Source organism: Manis javanica, chromosome 16 (assembly GCF_040802235.1).
Source record: "Manis javanica isolate MJ-LG chromosome 16, MJ_LKY, whole genome shotgun sequence".
NCBI classification, from domain to species: Eukaryota; Metazoa; Chordata; class Mammalia; order Pholidota; family Manidae; genus Manis; species Manis javanica.
The window spans coordinates 60,137,111-60,160,978 of record NC_133171.1 but is presented as its reverse complement, the minus strand read 5'-3'; the positions used below and the strand labels follow the sequence as shown (position 1 = coordinate 60,160,978).

Below are 23,868 nucleotides of genomic sequence, written 5' to 3'. Positions count from 1 at the left end.
GGAATCTAGTAACCATAATGTTGCTCATATAACTGTAGATTAATGACATCAAAAAAATTTTTAAAGGGAAGGAGAGAGGGAGAGGGGAAAAAAGTAGAGAAGGGAATACTTGACAAAAAAGAATAGCAACAATATTGAAGTTTCGAAGCTGGGTGATGGGTAAAAGGGATTCATTTTGCATTCTCTCTGCTTAGTATATATTTGGAAATGTCTATAATAAAAAAATTTGTTTGCAATAAAGATTCACATTTATCTCTCAAAAAAAAAAGATATCTGCATCCCCACAGACATGACAACATTATTTATATAGCCAAGATATAGAAATAACCTAAGCGTCCATTAAATGGATGAATGGATAAGACACACACACACACACACACACACACACACACACACACACACAGACACACACACACACACACACAGGAATATTAGCCATAGAAAAGAAGGAAATCCTACCAATTTTCAACGACATGGATAAACCTTCAGGGCACATTCATCAAATGTAATACCACTCAGCAGTGAAAACAAATGAATTACAGCTACAAGCAACAACAGGTGAACAAGAAATTAATGTTTGCAAAAATAGCCTGATATATATAAAGGAATTCAGCATATTATTCTCTTTTACATAAAGATAAAAAATGAGTCAAAACTAAACTATATAGTGTTTAGGGACATACAGGTGGTAGTAAAGCTATAAAGAAAAGCATGGACATAAATAATCATAGAAGTCAGGAGAGCTGTATGAGAGGGAGGAGGTGGTTATGACAAGGTTCAGGGGGCGTCTTATGCAGAGGGAGGATTCTGAAGGGCTGGTAATGTTCTATTTCTTGAGCTGAGTGATGATTACACAGAAATTCTTCACTGAAATACATGGTGACACGGTCAATTTTTATGACTTTTCTAAATGCATTAATTTCACAATTTAAAAAGTACATTTACATCTGTATCTATCTAGTTTTAAAGTAATTAGGGGAACATTACTTTAAACATTAGGGAAGCATTATTAGGGGAAGAATTTTTCTTCATTCTCATGGTTTCCTTGAAAAGAGATTTCCCCCAACTCTTCCCCCACACCCCACCCCCAAATGCTGGCCACTGAGGACTGACCTAACAGCGGGTTTGGAGCAGGAGCTGAGCATACCAACTCCTTGCCCTTTTCCTCTTCAAATCTTCCTGCAGGGGAGATGATGTCTCATATGCTCCCAGCCATATCGAAGATCAGCTGGCAAATTCTGATGAGGGGTTGACAGGTGAGGGGAATGGGCCTCAAGTGTTAGATGGCAAGTTCAATTCAAGGGTGGGTAAGCAAAGCAACTAGCTATTTCTAAGCTATTCCTTCCAATTGCAGTTTCACAAAATAAAGGTGTTATTTTAGTCTCTGACTTTCCTGTACCTCTCTTGTAAAACTAGCAGGGAGAAAATAGGATATTTATTATGTCCCTAAAATCACAGTAAGAAAGAATAAACAAATGATTTTTTTCCCTAGCACAACAGAAAAGTCCACTATTTTCCTTTCTTTACCACTGACAACCAGGGAGTAACGTCCTACATACTCTAGAATTCAACCTTTAATTATGAAACAAGATCTGCAGCAAGGAACTATACTATCTATACTGAGAATCATAAATGATACTATTAAAAATTTTTTCTAAGTTAGTGACTTACAATCCAATGAGTTGATTAAAAACATATATTGGGAGTAGCAAAAGAACAGTTCAGAATATTACAAGGTGCTAAAAATCCCATGCTCAAGGGCAAATATAACAGAAGTTCTGGAATGAGAGAGGCCAGAAAATCCACACAAAGAATAACACTGTAACACGGGGCAGAAAAGTCACAGGCCCAGCCAGCTGCGGCTGGGTATGATTTCCTTGGTAAAACTATAACACTCACTGTATTCCTAGCCAAGAAACTATACAGTAAAAAGAAAATTCCTTTTCCAATCCCTTACTGTTCCTGAAAAAAAGAAAGCACTGTGTTCCTTCTCAATTTAAACATTTAATTGCTAATTACTATGGAAAAAGAGATCATGAACTTTGGGAATCCATTCTACATTTACTGAGCACATATGTGCCATAAAATGCAGAAGGTCCATAGGAATAAAGATAAAAGACCATTTTATCCTTCATGTGCTCAGTTTACTTAAGGAGACACATAAACAAAAACAAAATGGGGTGGGAGTGTACATAGGGATGTTATGAGAGCCAGAAAAGAAGTTCAGATAACCAGATATCAATTAAAGAAATGACACCTATATAAAGTTATAAAAGATAACTGGTTTCAGTGTTTGGGGAACTATATAAAGTTCGATATGACAGGTGCATGTGGTACCAAGTGAATGGTGTGGAGGGGCCAAATTGTTCATAGTGTGCTGCCATATGTGCTACGCTGAGGAGTTTGGACATGATCCTGAAGGCACCAAAGAGCTACCAAATGAGGGAGGAAGAAATTCAAATTTGTGCTTGAACTGGAAAGGAGTAAAGGGGGCAGAAGCCTACTGCAACAGTTCAGGTAGGAAAGATGGGCAGCAGATGAGAAGAATTCTTGGAACTCAGCAGCAAATTAATTGTGAGGGGTGAGGGAAAAATCCTGGGCTCTGTGCTCTAAGACTGGGTGGACAAAACCTCTTAACCAGAATATAAAAACAAAAGTAATCTTTTTCTTTTGTTCCTGTGAGAAGATAATATGTACAGTTTTGCACATGTTGAGCTCCAGGTGTCTGAATTTCAGGAGAGAGATATAAGCCAGAAATAAATTTTGAGAATCTTTACCATACATATTAGCAGATACCAAATGTGCTTCTCTGGTCAAATGCATAAAAATTATCTGGGGAAACTTGTTGAAACCTTGGAGTGCCAGTAACACTTAAATAACTATTATTTGTAAGAAATTATGATGAGGGTCTAGATATGAGAAATAGTCAAATATCAATTATTTCTTCTTTATCCAAACAATGAAGTACTTGGTTTGCTTATTAGAAATCGGGGGGAAATTCGTAATAGCAATAAAAATGATAAAATAACCTGTATGTAGAAAACTATAGGACCTTACTGAAGAAATAAAACAAGACCTGAACAAATGGAAAGCAAACCACATTCTTGGATGGGAAGATAATATAAAAAATGCAAACTCTACCCAAATTAAGTTATATATTTAGAATCATAAAAGTTTTTTTCTTTGAGGGGAGGAATACACACCCAAGAACATCTAAGAGAAAGTATAAAAATGACAGTAAAAGCAGACTTAAATTTCTAGATTTCTGAAAAAAAATGACATCATCAAATAAAATCTGTGTGTTGGTATAACATAGATGAGAGGATTAGAATATAGAATCAAAAACCCAGAAATAGATCTTACTATGAAAGAATTTCACAAGTGTAGTAGTTCAATTCAATTAGAAGAGGATGGTTACTTAATAAATGGAACTCATCTAATCCATCTAATGTAAGCGGTTAAATACAATAGCCACTACCACATGGCCAGTGAACACCTAAAATGTGCCTATGCTGAACTGAGATGTGATATAAATGTAAAATATATACCCCACAGGAAAAATGGACAAAGGGCAGTACTGGAAATGCACAGAAAAAGAAATCCTAATCATAAACAAGTAATAATAACAACAAAAAGATACTCAAAATTACTTAGAGAAAATGCAATTCAAGTAACTAAGATCTCTTCGTTGGTTAGAATAAAACAAAAACATAGTAACACCCATCTCTACTGGGTATGTGTAAAAGCAGCAAACCAAACATCGCTGCCAAGGGAAAAAACAACAGGGCAATATCCATTAAAAGTAGGACTACATAATATCCTTCAATGAGAACCTTCCTCACAGTAATAAATCCACTAGCATATAAAGACATAGGTTCAGAGAATCTTTACTCTAACACTGTGTAACAGATTAAAGAAAAAACTAAGTAATAATAGGAAACTGAGTATAAAAGTAGGACTACATAATATCCTTCAATACCAGAACCTTCCTCACAGTAATAAATCCACTAGCACATAAAGACATATGTTCAGAGAATCTTTACTCTAACACTGTGTAACAGTTTTTTTTAAAAAGAAAACTAAGTAATAATAGGAAACTGAGTAAATACCCATCTGCTGATACTACGCTAAAAAAATGTGTGGTACCTGCAGAACATGACCTGTTACACAATCGTTAAAAATTTTTAATCAATTTGTTAAAATCTTTGAAATATGAAACTTTCAGCACTGGCTCCATTGCAGAAAAATGGACTATCTCATAATATGCTGGTGTAGGTATAAATAAGTATAATTTTATGGGAAGGAAAACTAGAATATCTCTTAGAATTTCAAATTTCCATGCCTTTTGACCCAGCAGCCCAACTTCTAGGAATCTGTCCTCCTACTTCATGGCATGACAGTATACATCAAATCATTATGTTGTACACCTTAACCTAATACAATGTTACATGTCAATTATATCTTAATAAGCCTGGGGGGAAAAGATATATGTGCAAAGATTTTCAGAGCAACCTCTGTTTAATAAGACTTGGAAAGGACCTAAACATCTACGCTTAGTAAAATGGTGAGTAAACTATATACATACACAATAAAGTAGTAACACAGACTTGAAAAAAGAATGAGGTAGCTTCATGTTACTGAACTGAAAAATAAGATGGCCAGTTTAAGGTATAAAAAGCAAACTGAAGTGTCTTTCCATATGTTTGAAATTTCTTTAAAAAATGGAATAAAAAATGGTCAAGAAAAATTAGACACTTTGTCTTTGCGTAGGAATCTCATTAGTCTGGACAGCTGAACCCTTTCCTGCAATCTACCATATCTTACCTCAGTCAATTTTCTACCCTTTTCCTTTACATGACTCAGTGGTCTCAAGTCTTTTCTCCTTTCCTGATATAAAAGCAATAGTAAAAATACATATTTTTTTAATTTAATTACCCCTCATTGCATTACTGTAATTCATTTTTGCACACTCCTGTGTTGGAAGTTACAATTCAGTGTTATTTCAATTCCCCTGAACTACAATCCCTTTTAATTTTAAACAAGGAATACTATTCATAAATCTTAGCCCATTAAATTTCACAGGTCATGATAACAAATCTGGGTTAAGACCTCAGATTTCCTTTATCATTATTTTGTGTGTTATTATATACAGATGGAAATAAGAGATTACAGCACCGTGTTCACTCTCTTTCCCAATTATTCTTTCTTGAAAAATACTGGGTACTTCATTATTGTTCTGTGTTGGGGTCAGCAAACTATGGTCTACTACTACCTGTGTTTGTATGGCCCACAAATTAAGAATAGTTTTTACATTTTAAAACGATGGGTGTAAAATCAAAAGGAGAATATTTCATGACATGTGAATATGAAACTCAAATTTCCATAAATAAACACTATTGGAACAGAACAAGGCTCATTCCTGCGTATTGTCTAATGCTGTTTTCCCACTACAAAGAGATTTGAGTATGGGCCACAGAACTGAAAACATGAACCATCTGGTTCTTTACAGGAAAGGTTTGCCAGTGCCTGTTCTATGTCACACTACATGCCCTTAATAATTTTATAGTTTACCTAGACAGTCTCCCACTTCTCCTTCCACACTGAACATAAGGACCTCTTAATTTGTTAGTCTCCAGGCAAACACTTTATTTACAGTCCTTGAAAATGTACTTCCTTTTGGGAATTTCCTTAGTCTAACCACATCCCTGGTCACCTACAAACAGAAAGCCAGAATGGAGTGCTGGCAACACCTTAAAAGTTACAAATGAACAAGTCAAAACTAGAACAAAACCTCCATCATCACTCTGTCTCCAAAACAAGGCTAAAGAGACTTGTTAGCGGTTTACAGACTACACTACCTTAGAACTAAGGTATTTTGTTACTTAGAACAAGAATTGTTGCTAAAATTCCTAACAGCAAAATAGCAATGAAACAAAAAGCTAATAAACGTAATTTTCTCGAATTTAATCCTCTTGAAATCATTGACTACTTTTCATTGAGAAAAGGAAAGTCAACAAAGAAAAAGAAACAAAAGCAAAGAAAAGTTTGGAGAATGTAGACCAGCTGTATTTAGCATGGGTGATATTAAATCTTTTTATCTCGCACATTTGGTATTTCCTGCAAGTAAGAGTTTCTGGTTCCCAGGAGGAGCGGTTCAATACGGCAGTGTTTGTAAACAGCACCACAACTTAGACTGGACGAGTTGTGTCATTGGGCCATTTCCTCGGAGGGAACACCAAAATTTTTTCATCTCTTTCAGTCAGCATTCTGCATGTCAAGTGTTGGCGGACAGAAGGCGGAGCACGCTGCCTTTTCTACCAGCAATGCCATACACTACTACTAGCACTAACTTCTCCCCAGCTCCAAGACCCTACTCAGCACCTCTTTCTGTCTCATCACACTTCTATCGGCAGATTCTTCCCCAGCCTCATCACCTCACCCTCTTCCTCCAAAGTCACAGGCCCCTCTCTCCTTCCAGCATCAGGAGAGGAAAGCAAAAAGGCTATATAATGCAAAAGAATGGAGTCCCCACAGAAGCATCATCTGCTCTTGAGGAGAAAGTCAACGCACAGCCCAAAGTGGAAAGAACGGGCCTACGGCTCGCACCCAATTAACGGGTGTTTACGGCGCGCTAGCCGCGGTCGGACCCCAAGCGGCAGAGTCACAAGACCAGCTCTCCCGGCGTCGCACTCCAGCGGAAAAAATAGGTAATTTTTTTAAAGCTCGCCTTGCAGGCGTAGGACGAGGAGAATTTGAAGACCGCGGCAGAGAGAACTTACCTAACCCTGTAATGTTAAAAGGCTAAAAACCCAACCAGTCGGAAGTGACGTGCCAGCTGAGGTTCGTCACGCAATCGGCCGCAGCCTCAACTAGCCACCTTCCCCCTGGACTGGCTTGAAGAGACGATAAGTAGCTCAAAGTCTGCAACCCGCCCTTTCCCCGCCCCGGGAGGCTCCCAGCTCCACTGGGGCCAGCAGAACCGGGACCGGCAGCCGGGACAAGACGGCCTCGCCAACCCCGGGGCCCGTCAGCGCCCTGCGGGCAATGGGCTTCAGCGATCAAGCACGCGCATGCGCAGTCCTCTTTCTCCAGAGGATCCTCGGGTCACCTGGACGACCACATTTCAGCCACCTGCCCCTCTGGGTTCCTTGTCGCCCTTGACGCCTCCTGCTGGTTCTCACCTCCAGCCCCCTCTCCTTCTTCCACAGGCACCACTAAGCCCTCCCGCGGCCGCCAGCCGATAACCCGGCTTCCACTGACACGAGCCTCTCGGCACGGCTTCCGCTTCCGGCGAGTATTGTGTGTCGCGCTGCGGGGCGGGGGCGGGGGGAGGAGGAAAGAGGGAGGCAGCGCTTCGGCGGCTCCGCTCCCCGCACTCCCGGACCCGAAGCCGGGAAGGTAGGTGCTGTCCCGTCGCCGCGCTCGGGCCCTGGGGACTGCCCCTGCCGGCCGGCTCCGCACGCCGCGTCCCAGCGCCCCGCGACTGCGTCACCGGCCCCCCGCACGTAACCACAGCTGCCTCCGCCCGCCTCGGGCCCTGGCGGACGTTTTGCCGCCCCGGCTACGTCAGCGCGTCCGGCGTTGCTTGGCTACCCCGCCGTTCCCCCGTCCCGCTGCCGCTCGCCTCCCGGGGTGAAACTCTGACGCCGTCACCGCGGGTCTCGGCTGCGTCAGAGCTGCGGGCATCCCACCTTCACGTCACACCTCCTCACCTGGACACGCATCCCTCTTACCCTGCCAACCACGACGTTTCCTCTCCCTCCCTCTCCAGCACCCCTGCGCCAGATCTGGCGGGAGAAGATGGAGACGGGGGTGGGACTGAGTTGCGGAGCACGCTCAGGAGAGGGTCGAAGGTGGGACCCCGGACAGTGGTAGAAACAAAATGAGGACGTCCCTGAAGCTTGCCCTTCTACTGAGACACGAAGAATAGTGGGAAAGAAATGACCAACCTAGAGACACCCGAGGCCTCACTCTGCTGTAGCTCCAAGTTCTCTCCATACTTCCCTAACCTTTTCCCCATTTCTTTTTCACCCCACTTTGTCAGTCTAGATCCATTCTGGTCCCTAACTGCATACAGTTCAACTCACCTCAGGTGAGAAGGCCACCTAATTTCTAGAAGACTAGGGGGGAGTGCCAGGGTCAGTAGTCAAAACTGGATTCACATAGGTAGAGAAAAATCATCTGACTGAAATTCCTAGTTGAGGGAAGAAGTTCAGGTCTAAATAAGTTACCAGCTGCTACCCCAAATTAAACTGTTGTCACATGTGCCATCAATATATACAGGAATAATCGTTAACTAGTTACGTGGCTACTTCTCAGCACATAGACTTGCTAAATTTCCTTCCTTCTGTTGGGTCCCTTAGTGAGAAGGAGGAGAGAGGGTGAACAGAAGGGGTTATGGGGATAGAGAAATCAACTATTTAGTGGATAAAAGTGGTGATGTTTTAAGGATGGACTAGGGATGGACTAGATTTATAAAGCCTCCTGCTTTATAAATCTCTTTGGTGCATTTCCAATTGTTTTGAGGCTTCACTTGAAGAAGCTTTTAATTGCTTTCTTTACTTTTCCTCTCTTAATTCCCAACCACTCCAGGAAACTATTAGTTGGAGAAACAGCGTGTCGAAGTAATTAGTTATCAATAGCTATTTCAAAAAACTCCAGTCCCTGCCAAATCTTTAGACTTGTCAGCCCTCTTTGCACGAAGTTACTGGCCTGGGTTCAGTAATATACTCTTTAGTATAGTTGCCATGAATCTATCACTTCTCACCAGTTCCAAATGTCCAAATACACACAAATAGAATGGATGTTGTATGAATCATTTCATTCCAATGAAAGGGCACACTTCCTCTAGACTACTGTGATAAAAGGAAGAATAGTTTCAAACACTCCTGAAAAGAGGTTGTTATTACCCTTGCCTAACTCATTCCATTTATTACCCTTTGAGAAAGTGAGAGAACAGAGAATCAAGCTTAGGCTCCAAAGGACTATTATAATAAAGCTCTTCTGTAACATTAAAATATACTTAAGAAATCTTAGTACTTTGACTTTTATGCCACTTTTCACTTTCCCAAACTCCTTTCTCACCCGCCTTTAGAAAATTATGTCAAACTAGGAACACATTGGTTGGGAACTATTTGGTTCTAAAAAATCAAATGGGGTGATCCTGGATCAGGAGAAGTACACAGAGTTGAAGGAAGCCTCTGATTCTAATAAGAGAAAGCAGAGGTAAAAGACAAACATTGGTGGTTGTGTGTCAGTTTGCTGGAGAGGAAAAAAATTAAGATTGATGGCGGGAAGTCACAAGTTTTGGATATGGAGAAACGAAAGGTTGAATCTAGTGGGAAAGAAGATGTAAAATACCAAGATGGGGCTAAATGTCAGGCCAGGGATACAAAAAAGTTAAACCTCCAACTAATAATTTTTCTTTTCTCTGCTCCCTTCCCATTTCCAAGTTAAATAATGGCAGAGACAAGTCTGTTGGAGGCAGGGGCCTCTGCAGCCTCCACAGCTGCGGCTCTGGAGAATTTACAGGTGGAAGCAAGTTGCTCTGTGTGCCTGGAGTATCTGAAGGAGCCTGTCATCATTGAGTGTGGGCACAACTTCTGCAAAGCTTGCATCACCCGCTGGTGGGAGGACCTAGAGAGGGACTTCCCTTGTCCTGTGTGTCGAAAGACATCCCGCTACCGCAGTCTCCGGCCTAATCGACAACTAGGCAGTATGGTGGAGATTGCCAAACAGCTGCAGGCTGTCAAGCGGAAGATCCGAGATGAGAGCCTCTGCCCCCAGCACCATGAGGCCCTCAGCCTCTTCTGCTATGAAGACCAGGAAGCTGTATGTTTGATATGTGCAATTTCCCATACCCACCGGGCCCATACCGTCGTGCCACTGGACGATGCCACACAGGAGTACAAGGTGGGGAATCAGACACATAATGCCAATGTGAGGCAAAAGGGAGAAGCACAAGGATAGGAGACTCCCTGGGTAGAGGATCCTAAATTCCTGAGGGCAAGACTGTATCTGGTCCTCACTGTGTAGTCCCCTCAGAGCTACCCACATGGAGGGAACACAGTACATCTGACTGATTATCCTCAAGCATGAAGAAAAGCAGTTGGGAGGAGTATCCCACAATTTCTCTCTGACTTTTCTAATGCATTTGAGTCATAAGTGAATATTGGTATATGTGGTCTTGAAATATATCATATTTTCCATGAATGACACATGGAGAAGATCAAACTTAGGAAAAATGAGAAGTTACCTGGTTTCTTCATTCTGTCCCCCTGCTCAGACCCTCATTTCCCCATTGGTATTGGGGATAGGTAACATCACTTTAGGCTGCTCCCCACCAGACTAAGCTGAACCAGTCTATTGTTTGCATCTTCCCCAGATAATGGATAACACAGCATCTCATTTAACTTAATGCTGGGACACAGGGTAAATGTTAATAGGAACAAAAGATTTTAATGTCTTACCACTGCATCAAGTACTTTGCTTAATTATGTTAATAGAATCTTGGCAACAGGATTTAAGGTAGTTTACAGTATAAGTGATACTATTTTTACAGTGATTAGAGTTGGATGGGAGGACAGGTTTAAAAAAGGGTACAGAAGGTACCTTCAACAGTAACAGGTAGTTACTTGACTAAGAAAATGGATAGGGTTGAGGAAGGACACAGAGTTAGTGACCACTGGACCACAATGAGACTCAGTGAGAGGAAAGTTTGGTGAGCAAGGAAGGTGATGGAGACTGGTGGCAGGAGGAAAGACCTATAGGAAGTTGACACTCCAAGTGACAGGCAAGGAAGGGAGTTGGATCAAGAGGTGGTGTGATGGACAGGAGGTTAACAGATGGGTTAAAACAAATGGGTTAACCTCTGAATGTAGGATGTGCCAGCCAACCCCAAATGCCACCTCTCCCACTTCCCACCTCTCAGGAGAAACTGCAAAAGTGCCTGGAGCCCCTGGAGCAGAAGCTGCAGGAGATTACCTGCTGCAAGACCTCTGAGGAGAAGAAGCCTGGAGAACTCAAGGTAAAGGCAGGTGATCCCATTTGGGCTGCTCTGCAGGCAGTTAACCAAACATTACCCTCACATTATTTAATCCACTAGTTCTGATCCATTGGAAAAATTGCCTTTCTCTCAAAATGATGAGATTGTATCATCATTAGGTTTGATTATTATTAAATATTGTACTTAAATTACTTGTCATGAATTAAGTTTTGAGGAAAAGGATGTAAGAAGTGAAAGAACATCTTGTATCTGGTGAGTTAAGGGGTCTAGGCCCATTCGTTGTCTTTTCTCTGTAAAAGCAGGAAGGAGGCTCTCTACTGAGAGTGCAAGGATAGGAGTCTCTTAGAGGAATTGAGGAGAGGTGAATTTGGAAGATTCACTGGAGAAGAAGGAAGGAGGAGCTGAGCAAGAGCCCCCAGAAGAACTGCCCAGTGACTTTAGGACCACATTCTCTTAACTCAAGTAAACTCAAATGCCAAGTGATACTGGTTCATGCCTAGAATGTTCCTCTTCCCATCCTCCACCTATAAAATCCTATCCATCCTTTGGGCAAGATGAAAACCTTTCCTAACCCTTCAGAGATTAACTTTCTTAATTTTCATACAGTTTTTCATCACCTTCACAGCATTATCATATTTGTAGCGGTGTATTTTGGCATCTGCCTTATTTCTTCTTTTGGACAGTGAACAATTATTAATAGTAGCAGTAGTAATGGCTGCTATTTATTGAGTCCTGTGCATTAATTCAGGGTGTCCATGACATTCCAAATCTACAGGATTGTGTTAGGTCTTCAGGTTCTTCCTAGGCTGGAGTTCTAAGAGTTTAGGCCACTGACACAAGTAAGACATAAAGGAGTCCTAAAGTTCATCTTAAGCTAGATACCCTGTAAGGTAGGTATTGTTACCCCCCAATTAAACACCAGAGGAAGGGGAACTTAAGGATAAGATCTAGTCCAAGATTATACAGCCAGTATGTGGCAAAATCAGTGATGCCAGCTCTCCATGAAGCAAAGAATATTTATTAAGTTTCTAGTATAGGCCAAATCCTGAACTTGACACTAGGGAACAATGATGAACAAAACACAGTCCCTGCCCTCTTTGAGCTTACAGTCAAGTAGAGAAAACAGATAACAACATGCACAAAAAGCACAGTTGCCAAGTTTGAAAGAACACAGTATAGAAATTTGACCTCATTAATGGCTTCCAGAAAAAATGAGTTTTTGGAGTTGAGATTTAGGTATTGCCAAAAATTAAAAGCATCTGAAACAGTAGAAACACTAACTTTTTTAAAGTGACAATATTTCAACAGAAAGCAAGTATAATTAACTTAATGCTTTATGTATTTGAACAAAGCAAGAATTTGAATTTTTTTTAATTTTAACTAATTCTGATTACAAAAGTAAATATTTAAAAAAGTTCCTTAGAAGGCTCCTGAGAAACTTAAAACATGTGAAAATGAGAGCCTAGTCCCAGTCATTAGCTTACCTCTGTTGATCATCTTAAGGGCAAAAGTTAGGGGAGAATAAAAAATTTTTAAACCTTCTGAATGCTTGAACAGAATTGCATTGTTTAAAAAATTTCAGTGATCTCTGAAACTACCACCAACATTCCTTTCATGACCCTGTGAATTCTCCTTCCTCCTTCTCCCTTATTACCATGTCCAGAATCAGACCCAATGCCCCTTTTAAAAATAACTAATTTGTAATTAACTGCTGATATGAGAATTATAGAAAAAATAACCTATCTACATAATTTTAAAAAGAGACTATCATACTCAAATGGAGTATAATATAATACAACATAAAAGTACTTTACAATGAAATCTGGTGTGTAAATATTTGGGCATGACTGCCATGAAAGATACTACAGTGTGGTTTTATCCTAGCATCATCAACAATGCAACAAATACAGATGCAGACTGAGATAATTGAATAGTAATGTTGACAGAGACAGCACAAGCATCACAGCTTTTGGTGACATGACTGTTCAAAATGGTAAATAACTTTTGGCGAAGTTCTAAGAAAACAAAATATAGTCTTAATGAGTTTTATTCAGCCATTCCTGAAAAATTCAGGTATATTAAAACCAAGTAAGAATTACTCCATATTTATGTATAAAATGGCATACAAGACCAGGCCTATGTTTTTGAATATCCAGCAGAATATTAGAAAGTGGCACAGGACAGCTCATATTGCAAGGCTGCCTCTCACGTTTGAGGATTGCAAGCATTCTTGCCAGGAGTATCACCAATCGTGTCAAACAAAAAAATGCCCCCATCTACAAAATATCCCTAGAGGGAGGTAATGCCCTCATTAAGAACCACTGCCCTACAAATGCAGAGCGAAGAAAGAGAAGGGATTATGAGATTATGCAAGAGAGCCCTTTTGCTCTCTGTTTACCACAGTTAATGAATCTCATATTCTACTCACATATCATCCCTAAATGCATACACACACAGGAAAAAAGGCTGTGTTTTGCTTAAGGGTCATTAACTTTAAAACTGCCAGTTATTTTACAAGCAAAAATAAGGAATAGCAGAGAATTGCAGTTCAGGACAAGCAAGCTAAGACAAAACCATGGACAAGTCTGGAGAACAAAGGAGAGAAAGGCACTGTTACAGAGAAAAAGAAGGAGTTGGGAGGGCCTCTTACAACAGAAAGTCCTTGGGAGAAAAGTAGGAGTTGGAAGTGTAGTGGCTTTTATTTGGCTAAGTTGTGACAGGCTCTCATTGGCTGGGCTGTTGACAGGCAAGGAGAAAATCTTTCTTTCTCCTACTGGGGTAGTAAAGTATAGGTTTCTTCCTGTTGGGTGTGCAGGGTACCTCTCTTACTGTCATGGTCTGTAATTGATGAGTGGTAGGGTATGAGAGCCTCCCTCTTCTGGCCTCACAACTCCATTTTAAATGAGGCTTCCTTGTATTAATTTTCACAGGGTAAATGTGAGAATATATTTTGTTCCACAGTGCCCTTGAGAAGGCAGCAGTAGCATGGGAAGAAGCAGTGGCTCTAGAACTGAAACTAGTTAGCCTCTGCTAAGAACTAGCTTGAAATCCAGAAACAGTAGGCTTGTAAGGCCCAGTCCCCACTCTATTCACCCTAAGCCCTGCCTTGAATCCCTCCCTGTCCACTTGCTTCCAGAGTCCCAGTCTTTGCTCTCATTTTGCTTCCCTCTTGGGTTGATTCCTCCCCTAAGTCACTGGGAGAATCTGTCTTTGGAAAGATCACTTCTTGTTGCAGTGGAGGTGCAGGATGTGCTTGCTGATGACCTTCAGAAAATGTTTCATTCTTGCGTTATCTTATTTCAGAAACGTTAGAGGTTTAAGTCAACATGCTGGCTGAGAGAAACCATGTTTTGAATTTCAAGCAACTAAAAAACTTCGTAATTTGTTTGTTAATTCACTAACTTCTAGAACCTGTTCCTGGGGTGGAACCTGCCGATTTTCAGAAGTAACTGCAAACTTCTTAACAGGCTGAGTCCTGAAATCTGTATAATCCATATATATATATATATATATATATATATATATATATATATATATATATATATAGCTACAAGCACTGCTAAAATATTACTGATTCTGATACTTTCCCAGTTGGTTCTCTAGTTCTTAGCAGGTAGATGTCTTGTGAGATACAATGATAGACTTCTTATCTCTAACTTTACAGTATTTATTACTTTCCTTTTCTTGACAAATTGTGTTAGCTAGAACTTTACAGTTGGGAATAGCAGAGATAAATCTGATATCTGTAATAGTAAATGCCATTATATTATTGAGTTCTTATGTCCTCAATTTTTCTACGTGAAAGTACAGCTTTTCTAGAAGCTAATTTAATAAAGAATAATTTTTTAACATTAACTGTTTTTTTTAAATCTCCCAATAGTCTTTACTCTCAAGCATCAGTAGAGATAGCAATGGGGATGGAGCTATTCTTTACAAAAGAAAATTCCAATGGAGAGAAACATGAGTGTTCTGTTAAACTATTTCCAGGGACACTGGAAGTCTGTGTTCATTCATACCCATGGTAGGTGGGGAAAGGCACCCTTATGCCCCACTGGCCCTGCTAAAACTAACACCTTCCCTCTTTTCTCAGAGACTAGTGGAGAGTCGCCGGCAGCAGATCTTAAAGGAATTTGAAGAGCTTCATAAGCGGCTGGATGAGGAGCAGCAGATGTTGCTTTCACGACTGGAGGAGGAGGAACAGGACATTCTACAGCGCCTCCGAGAAAATGCTGCTCACCTTGGTGACAAGCGCAGGGACCTGGCCCACTTGGCTGCTGAGGTGGAGGGCAAGTGCTTACAGTCGGGCTTCGAGATGCTTAAGGTTCGACCTTTGCCCCTGCATAGCCCCTCAGGTCGAGCTCAGTATAGCTTTACACAGGCCATTCTGTCAACCTGGGATGCTCACCCTTCTGCTCTGCTTCTCTAAATCCAGCTCTTCCAGACATACTCAAAGGATCTTTTTCTACAGAAAGGCTTCTTTGATTTCTCTCATCCCCTTCTAATCATTTCTGTGTTTTTATGTCTCATCAACAATTACTGCTTAATTTGTACGAAAGAAAAAATTCACTCTTTTGAAAGGAGGGAAGTCTAGTCTGAATTAGTGAAAAAAAAAAAACATGCATTAAAATTTGTGTAAATACAGTTGCCATTACTTTTAAGTCCTGGAACTTGATTGCCTAGAGCTAAAAAAGAATAGAAACCTAGTTTGAAGAACACTTGAAATTATGTGTAAGTAATATATTGCTTTTGATATGTAAATGGTGCCTCTAAAATGTTTTAAATAATTTATTCTCTTAAGCAAATGGTGTTAGCATGTAGGAAACATATTTCTTATCTTAGAGATCAAATTACCAGCATTTGAATCAGTAAGGCTTTGTTGTAAATTGATCTGCATGTTATGTATTGCTTGGTATTTATTCTTGTGTCCTTTCATATATGTGTGTTCTGCCTTCCACATTAAACTGGGAAATCCTTGGGGGGCAGAGATTTGTCTTCTTTGTCTTCTGGACCCCAAGTATTCACAAATCAGGATTGGCACACAATTACTAATGTTTATTAACCAATACCAGATGGGGATACTAAACCACAACAGGAAAGTGTGATTCATTCCTATGCCACCAGTCTATACTAAACCTCAAGGAGACAGGTGTGTGGTTGGTACTTGGGGGACAGAGTAAAGATCAGACACAATCCCTGTCCCTTTCATTGCGCTCCCAGTGCCCTTGAGGAGCAAAGACAAACACACAAGTAACCTTTTGAAAGTGATATAAATAACCAAGCTTCATGCTGATCAGAAATGGAAAGTGGTGATTAAGCTGGAGAGATGTATCAGATCCCTACAGAGAGCTCTCCCCTTTGTATTGTGACCCTCAGTTTTCCCTATGCCTATTTTATAGATCTAGACCTTTTGGGAGGAGGGGAACCTTTTGCCTTTAGGGCCCTTGACTACCAGGACCAATACTGCTTTCTTTTCTCCTTCCCTCTAGGATGTCAAAAGTACCCTGGAAAAGTAAGTGATTCTTGCATCTCCTTGAGTGAGTTAGGTTTTGGCCTAGAGACTAGGGGTAAAGTAAGCAATTAGAGGAGTCAGGATGGGAAGATCATGTAGTATCTGGGGAGAATATGAGAGAAGGTTCACTGCATCCATGAAGCTATTGAGAGCAAATCATCAAGAGTAGCAGCCCCTTACCTTTTCCCCTATGATCACCAGAACTTCCTTGGTAAAGAGGATACCAAGATAATATAGAACCAGATTTACCTGTTCCTGTGGGTGGACTTGTATCCAAACAAGATGGAAGGAGGAAGGGGTTGGAAGAGGGGGAGGGTGATTAGCCCTTTGCATGGAATATAATAATAACCCAGAAAGTTCTGAGACTCATTCTTAAGATAAGGTTCCATCCAGGACACCATATGGCTCCATACATTGGCAAAAGAAAGAAATAAGCAAGTACTTGTCTTCAGGGAGGAGGGAGAAAATGGGAGGATGGAGGATTTTAGTTTCTCCCTAAAGACAGCATCTAAATACTCACTCAGCAGAAGTTCCCCTGACCCTGCCCTTTCTTCCCCTATCTCCCTATCCCTCCTAGATGTGAGAAGGTGAAGACCATGGAGGTGACTTCAGTATCCATAGAGCTGGAAAAGAATTTCCACAATTTCCCCCGACAGTACTTTGCCCTAAGGAAAATCCTTAAACAGCTAATTGGTGAGTTGTTCCCAAAGGAACCTAGCAAAGGGAATTAGCAGAGAAGAGAGTCTTTAGGTCTTACTTTATCTGGGCTCCAGTTATCCCATCTGTCACTTTTCATGCCGTAACCCCACCTGCCCCTTTACTTGGCTTTCATTCTCACTCTGCATCATAGAACTTGGAAGTGGGAAGCCTTAGATGTCATCTACTCTTAGGCCCATACTTTTTTAAATGAGACCCAGGAAGGTTAAATAATTTGCCTAAATTCGTCCCTTCTTGGAAGTGAAAGGAAATGTCATTAACATTTACTCAAAGAAAATGGTCATAAGCCAGGACTTTTACAGGAAAACCAACTCCTGGTCACCCTGTCGCTAGACCATAATGCTGTCTTGCTTTGTATCCTTCTTAACATTTTGCATTCATTCTGGACCTTGGACTGTGACTTATACTTCTCCTCACAGTGCGATAGATGATGATGTCAGAGTGGGGTGGAGAGCAGATCAGCAGGAGGCTAAACCAGGAGCCCCTGCAGAATCAAAAGATCATTATTTGTTTATTTTAGGGCAAGGGTGAGAAGTGAAGCCATTGTTCCTTCCCCTTCCTTAGGTGATACCATGGATTGAGAAAGTCAACCAAACCATGGTGTTCTGGGGACCTTTAAGGGAACAGCCTCTGTAAAGCCAGGCCGGAAAAGCAAGGCAGGGATGTTTAGCTATTCCCATCCTCATCTAGCTCCCCACTCTGGCTTCTCCCGCCAGCGGATGTGACCCTGGACCCTGAGACTGCTCATCCTAACCTAGTCCTGTCGGAAGATCGTAAGAGCGTCAAGTTTGTGGAGACAAGACTCCGGGATCTCCCTGACACACCACGGCGTTTCACCTTCTACCCTTGCGTCCTAGCTACTGAGGGTTTCACCTCTGGTCGACACTACTGGGAGGTGGAGGTCGGCGACAAGACCCATTGGGCAGTGGGTGTGTGCCGGGACTCTGTGAGCCGAAAGGGCGAGCTGACTCCACTCCCTGAGATTGGCTACTGGCGGGTGCGGCTGTGGAATGGGGACAAATATGCAGCTACCACTACGCCTTTTACCCCTTTGCACATCAAAGTGAAACCCAAACGGGTGGGCATATTCCTAGACTATGAGGCTGGCACACTGTCTTTTTACAACGTTACAGACCGCTCTCATATCTACACCTTCACTGATAATTTTACTGAGAAACTTTGGCCCCTCTTCTACCCAGGCATCCGGGCTGGTCGGAAGAATGCTGCACCACTTACCATCAGGCCCCCAACAGATTGGGAGTGACAGGTAGGGACGTGGGAATAATTGGGGTGAGGCAGGGTCAAGAGCTATGGTCTTCCTTCCTGTGACCTGCTGGAATATCTTCATGCCTGCCTGGTTCCAGTCCTGAGCCGTCCGGGAGAAACACTTTGGTTTCTAGAATGGTTTATGTGGATAAGTAGGTAAAACGGCTGGGATGAGAGCACAGCCATGTGTCCCTCCTAACTGACAAGGTGGGGAGCTGGTTCCTAGGGGATTGTCTCCCCTGAACTCTATCAGGTTTTCTATTGCACAAGGACAGGTTGGGAAGGAAGGAGAGGCTTTTCCAGAAACAAAAAAGTCTATGGGAGGGAGGGTCTGACTTGCTCAAACCAGAGGAGGAAACAGAAACCCCTGTACATCCTTTTAGAGGATTTTTGACCCAGAATGGTCTTGTTTCTTGAGGAATATCACAGGGGTCTGTGTACCTCTAGATTGAAATAACAGTGAATGACAATTGCTTCATGAGTCTAGAAGTTGAGGAGTTTTCCGGAGGACAGAGATTGGGCATCAGGAAGGTTAAAAAGAAGGTCAGGAAAGGAGACTAAAGGAACAGTGTCCTAGAGACTAATGAAGAAGAGAGGGGTTTCACTGGTCTTCTGTTCCCAGAATATGGTGCCATTATGAGTAGGATTGGCCAGAGGTAGAAATGTGGGGAGGAGGGGTGAGAAGAAAGGAGAGAAACTCAGGTCCCCAGCCTTCAGCAGAATTGGCTTATTGCCTGCCTCCTTGTAATTGATTGTCTCCAAGAAGTTGGTCACTTTGCTCTTCTGAAAAGGTGAGGTGCAGAAGTTGTGCAAGACACAACACAACTACCCTCTCACTACTTTCCCAAGGGAACTTGGAAAGGAGAGAGTCAGGTATTAGAGGAAGGAGAAAGTTATTTCTATCCAAAGCCCTGGCCTTAAAAAAAGTTGCTAGGTTGCTGTTCAAAAGTTGTCAGCCTTGTTTCTTAGCTAAGGTGTCTATGCCAGAAAGAGAGAAAGGAAATGGAGTCTTCTTCACCCTGAAGACAGGGTGGAAGAAAGGGTATGTATACAGAAGGGCCAGATAGGCAACTTCCTTTTACTATGTGCATCTGGCCAGAACAAGTGTTCACAAAAGCCAGACTTTTGCTTGTTTTTTGCCATCCTTCACCTTTGGCCATTTCCCCTCTCAGAGAATGTAAATCATTTTAATGTTAGGCCAGAATAAACAATCTGTAGGGCACATACATTGTCAAAAAAGGTAAAGCAATGCATGCCAAACCAAACTAAAATGACTTGGATCATCTGCTACTTGGGTAATCAGGGGTTCACAAAAGATTGGGACAAGAAACTGCAGTTTATTGAGGACGTTTCAGTTCCTCCTACCACCTCAACAGGCCTTTGTCCAGACTCTCCTCTTACCTTTGTGCCTTGACTGTGGTTCTTTGTGGCAAGTTGCTTTGGTTGGTAAAACATAATATGAAACAAAGGATCCACTTAAGTAACCTCTGTGTTGTGTGGTAATTTGATGGTTGCCTTTTGTTGATGTGTAAGAATCAGTGGCTGTTAACAATGCATGTACCTGGGGCTCACCCTCAGTGATTGAAGGAGGTCTTGGGTGGGTCTGGGCATCTATATTTTAAACAGTCCTCATTTGAGACTGGGGACCCTTTTAAAAACAATCCCAGAGGAGATTTCAGCCATTTCCTCGGAACTGTGGACCTGATTCCCTACTCAGCCTGATGGGAGAGGGGAGAGAGACCTCATCTCTCCTGACTTAGGCTGCCTCAGGGTTCATTCATATTATGCCCTTACAGCTCTCATCCCCCCACTTCTGACCTCAGGAACTGGTGGTCAATAACTGAAGCAGAAGTAAACACAGGATGCCAAAACGAATGGGAGACAAAAGGAGGTCAGAGTTTAGGATGTCAAGTATATGCCTACTGTGGGGAGAAGGGTAGTTTTAGGGACAGGAGATGCTATCCACAGTACCTAAGACTAGGAGTTCACAAGGATCACCTGTGTATTCACTGCATAACAGGAAGTATGTTTCTTTGGTAAATGAGGTAAGAGTGGGAGTAAGCTGTGCTTTCTGAGGGCCAGGACCCCTCTTCTCTCCCTCCACCATGCTCATGATCCTTTCCAGTTTCACTCCCGCTGGCACCAGTTCTTATTTTAATATATAACCTCTGTCCTTTCAGTCCGTAGATCTTGCAGGCATCAGCATTTAGCTAGGGCGGAAGGTCTACATACATATAAATTGCACATAACTATATCTCCTACCTATCTGCACAAAGAGACCAGTCTTCTGTCCTGAAAGCCTGAAAGTGTTTAGTAGTTTAAGACCCTCTTCTGTTCCCTAACATCGCCAGTTTCTACCTAGTATAACTGAGCATGGGTTTGAGACTAGAAGAAAGCCGTAACTCGGAAACCTTGGGCTTGGATTGCGGGGAGATGAGTTTACAAACAGATGGGTCTGTAAGGCCGCAGGGTGGCGCCAGAGGAGGGGAGGCTCTCGGGCATGGGAACTACACTTCCCGGAAGGCCTTGCGCGGGCGCCCGGCCGGAGCCTGCGGACGAGCACGGCAGGCGCAGGAGTGGTGCGAAACGGATGGCTGGGCAGGTGAAGGACCGCGAGGCCTTCCAGAGGCTCAGCTTCCTGTACCAGGTGAGTCCGCGTCGCGGGCGCAGTGGGAGGTGGCCCGGGGCGGCCTTCCCTTAATTACGGCTCCTCTGCCTCAGGCCGCCCACTGCGTCCTTGGGCAGGACCCCGAGAACCAGGCACTGGCGAGGTTTTATTGCCACACGGAGAGGATCATCGCAAAGCGGCTTGTCTTGCGGCGGTGAGACGCTCAGAGGCCGGCGGTGGGCGGGAAGGGTAAGAAACGGAGAGAGAGCGTGGGCGTCCAGATCACCTTCCCCTTCCGTTTCCAGGGACCCCTCTGTGAAGAGGACCCTCTGTCGTGGCTGCTCTTCTCTCCTCATACCGGGCCTGACTTGCACGCAGCGCCAGAGACGTGAGTGCTCCCGCCGAGGTGGGGTGATTGAGGAACACTGGTGAGCGGGGAGACGGTGGGCCAGAGACCCCTTTCCTCTCTTTAAATGGGTATCCGGCGTTGGAGTTGCAGGAGCCGACTTTTTCCAGCTCTGGGTTAAACTGCAACTCCACTTGGACAAACTGAGGGCTGGGCATTAGAGAAATTATATTGCCACACCACCCATACATAGCAATAGATGTTATTTTGCCTCGTGGAGGACCGATTCCCATCACCATTCATTCATTCATTGAACAAATATTTATTTTTCTAAGATATGTCAAGGATTGTGCTAGATTCATTATTCTCCTTGAAATTGTAGTCTGATGGAACTACAAGATAGAAACTTGATAGAAGTTTCTAAGATAGAAACAAAGTAGTGCACAAAAATGCTTTACCTGAGGAGTGGAATGCCAGGCTACTTAAGCCAGTGGTGGTGAGGCTGATGATGAGCAAAAGGAGTAGCAGTTGGAAATTCTAGGCATGTGTGAGAATTCCAGGACAGGAGAGCTTGTGGTGATGTCCACAAAATGAGCATTCTGGAGGCTGGAGTTTGAGGTTGGCAAGGGCAAGACATGAGGCTGCAGGAGCCAGGGCAAATCTTGAAGAGTCTTGTTAAGGAGTTTGGGTTTTATCTTAAAGAATAAAGGACTTTATTCACCAAGAAACTGATGGACTTCAAGCAGGGATTAAATACCTCAAGTTTGGACTTGGGGACAAGGGGTAGGAATTCTTACTAAAATTGAGCATAACTGGGTGCAGGAGAATTTTTCTTCTCTAAACATGAGCACTCCCTTCCTTTTTCTCACTTTCACCCCAGGATGCAGGGGACAGCGCTGGACAGTACAGACCTGCCTAACATGTCAGCGCAGCCAGCGGTTTCTCAATGATCCTGACCATCTGCTCTGGGGAGACAGGCCTGAGGCCCAGCTGGCGAGCCAGGCAGGTGAGAGGTAGTGGAGAAAAATATGGGATATCCCAGGGGGATAAGGATGATGGGGGACATTGAGCTGAAGAGGACACACACAGGTGGGTTCTGGGTTGGTGTGAGAGGTGCCATAGTCTCAGAAAACTCCATTTTGCTTGTCTACCCAGATATCAAGCCACCACAGCCCCTGCCAAACACAGCCCACCCCATTCCAGCCCACCTTCCTGAGGAGAAAGTGAAGCTTCAGAGCTCTGGTCACCAGTAATGGATTTACCCTGTCTTCCAAATAAAGTTCAGTTCTGGTTCACTTCGTATGATTCTGTTCTGTGAGTATTTCAGCTCTTCATTCTATTCTCCTCTGTTACTGTTTGTATTTCTGTCACAAGTTAAACTCTCCTTTACTCTTGTCCTTTGTATTTACTATCTTCGTACTACTACCATTCAGGGAGATCCCAATTTCCATTGATCACGTGGTCCCATTAAGCAGCTCCTAGTTCTGGGACCCTGACTCCAGTGCCCCTTTGTCCCTCAATGCAATGCCACGTTTGGAACTCAGCCTCCAGGATGTCTGCAAAGGCCTGAGCCTTCTTAGGGCACTCCATAGTTAGGTAGCCCTGACTGTTCACTAAGGGGCTGGACAGACTGCTAATGCCACTGATGCTGTTTTCAAACAAAGAAAAATGTTTTGGGGGGCTGGGGCCCTCAGATCCTCTAGGTTGACTGGGAAAGAGTTGGTCTTTCCCAGTCTCTGTTTGTTTCTATAGAATTCTAATACAGGAAATTGTACAGACCCGAATTAACAAGATCAAATATGCTAATAAAAGGATACTGGCAGACATTACACAAACCTCAAGGTTTTCTTGAGAATCAGTGAACAATAAAAATGGTTTTGTTTGATACCCCTAGAGAACTTACTCAAGGACAGAATTTCAGACTGACCTCTTTGCTAGGTGCCAGCTAATCAGTTTGCCCTAAAAGCATACACACAAAATTCACTATTCTCAGAATGCACTGTTCCTTACCTTTCTCTTATAAATCCTGTGTTGCACTTACTTACTGCTGTGTGCCACAGGATGAGTAGATCTCCGCATCTGCCACAGAAACCAAGACCTAATCATTCCCTGAATCTTAGGAACATAAGCACTTTTTAAAACCGGTAAAAATGAGTAGCAGTATGTTGGGAAGAGAGGTAAGGATTGAGAGACTTGTGAATTCAGGAGAGAGTTGGACAATTACTTAGATTCTCAACAAAGGAGACAATAAATAGTAATGCTAGCTTTGTTTACATCACATTGTTGCTGTAACTACCAAATAAGGTAAGATATGTGGAGGCACCTTGAAAATTGGGTCTTACAGGGCATTTTAATAGAGTGTAAGTAGTCATCACAATAACACAGAAAAATAACAAGTAGCAAAATATATTAGAAAA

At 42.6% G+C, this 23,868-nt stretch overlaps 2 protein-coding genes and 1 long non-coding RNA gene across 11 annotated transcripts in view; 2 read left to right on the top strand and 1 right to left on the bottom strand.

The window, feature by feature from the left end:
* The window catches only part of LOC140846665 (uncharacterized), an 87,762-nt gene extending 80,490 nt beyond the window's left edge, over window positions 1–7,272 (bottom strand). The window contains exon 1 of the long non-coding RNA XR_012126009.1: window positions 7,182–7,272. This is a non-coding gene — a long non-coding RNA (uncharacterized lncRNA). The remainder of the gene's footprint in view (window positions 1–7,181) is intronic.
* Window positions 4,741–19,981, top strand: TRIM39 (tripartite motif containing 39). Of its 8 annotated transcripts, none has more exons than XM_073224098.1 (9): window positions 4,741–7,290; window positions 7,772–7,853; window positions 8,050–8,092; window positions 9,453–9,912; window positions 10,931–11,026; window positions 15,096–15,326; window positions 16,492–16,514; window positions 17,092–17,207; window positions 17,948–19,981. In XM_073224098.1, exons 4-9 carry the CDS (start codon window positions 9,460–9,462, stop codon window positions 18,493–18,495), a joined length of 1,467 nt encoding a protein of 488 aa, XP_073080199.1. In that variant the 5' UTR covers window positions 4,741–7,290; window positions 7,772–7,853; window positions 8,050–8,092; window positions 9,453–9,459; the 3' UTR covers window positions 18,496–19,981. The 8 variants fall into 8 exon arrangements, with proteins under 8 accessions (XP_073080199.1, XP_036882479.1, XP_073080200.1 ...); XM_037026584.2 differs by having other exon boundaries at window positions 8,045–8,092; XM_073224099.1 differs by lacking the exon at window positions 8,050–8,092.
* Window positions 19,982–20,600: 619 nt separating this feature from the next.
* On the top strand, window positions 20,601–22,751 carry RPP21 (ribonuclease P subunit p21). 2 transcript variants are annotated; one of them, XM_037026864.2, is made up of 5 exons: window positions 20,601–21,144; window positions 21,219–21,319; window positions 21,411–21,493; window positions 22,332–22,464; window positions 22,607–22,746. In XM_037026864.2, exons 1-5 carry the CDS (start codon window positions 20,998–21,000, stop codon window positions 22,665–22,667), a joined length of 525 nt encoding a protein of 174 aa, XP_036882759.1. In that variant the 5' UTR covers window positions 20,601–20,997; the 3' UTR covers window positions 22,668–22,746. The 2 variants fall into 2 exon arrangements, with proteins under 2 accessions (XP_036882759.1, XP_017506894.2); XM_017651405.3 differs by having other exon boundaries at window positions 20,921–21,144; window positions 22,332–22,457; window positions 22,607–22,751.
* Window positions 22,752–23,868: the final 1,117 nt, after the last annotated feature.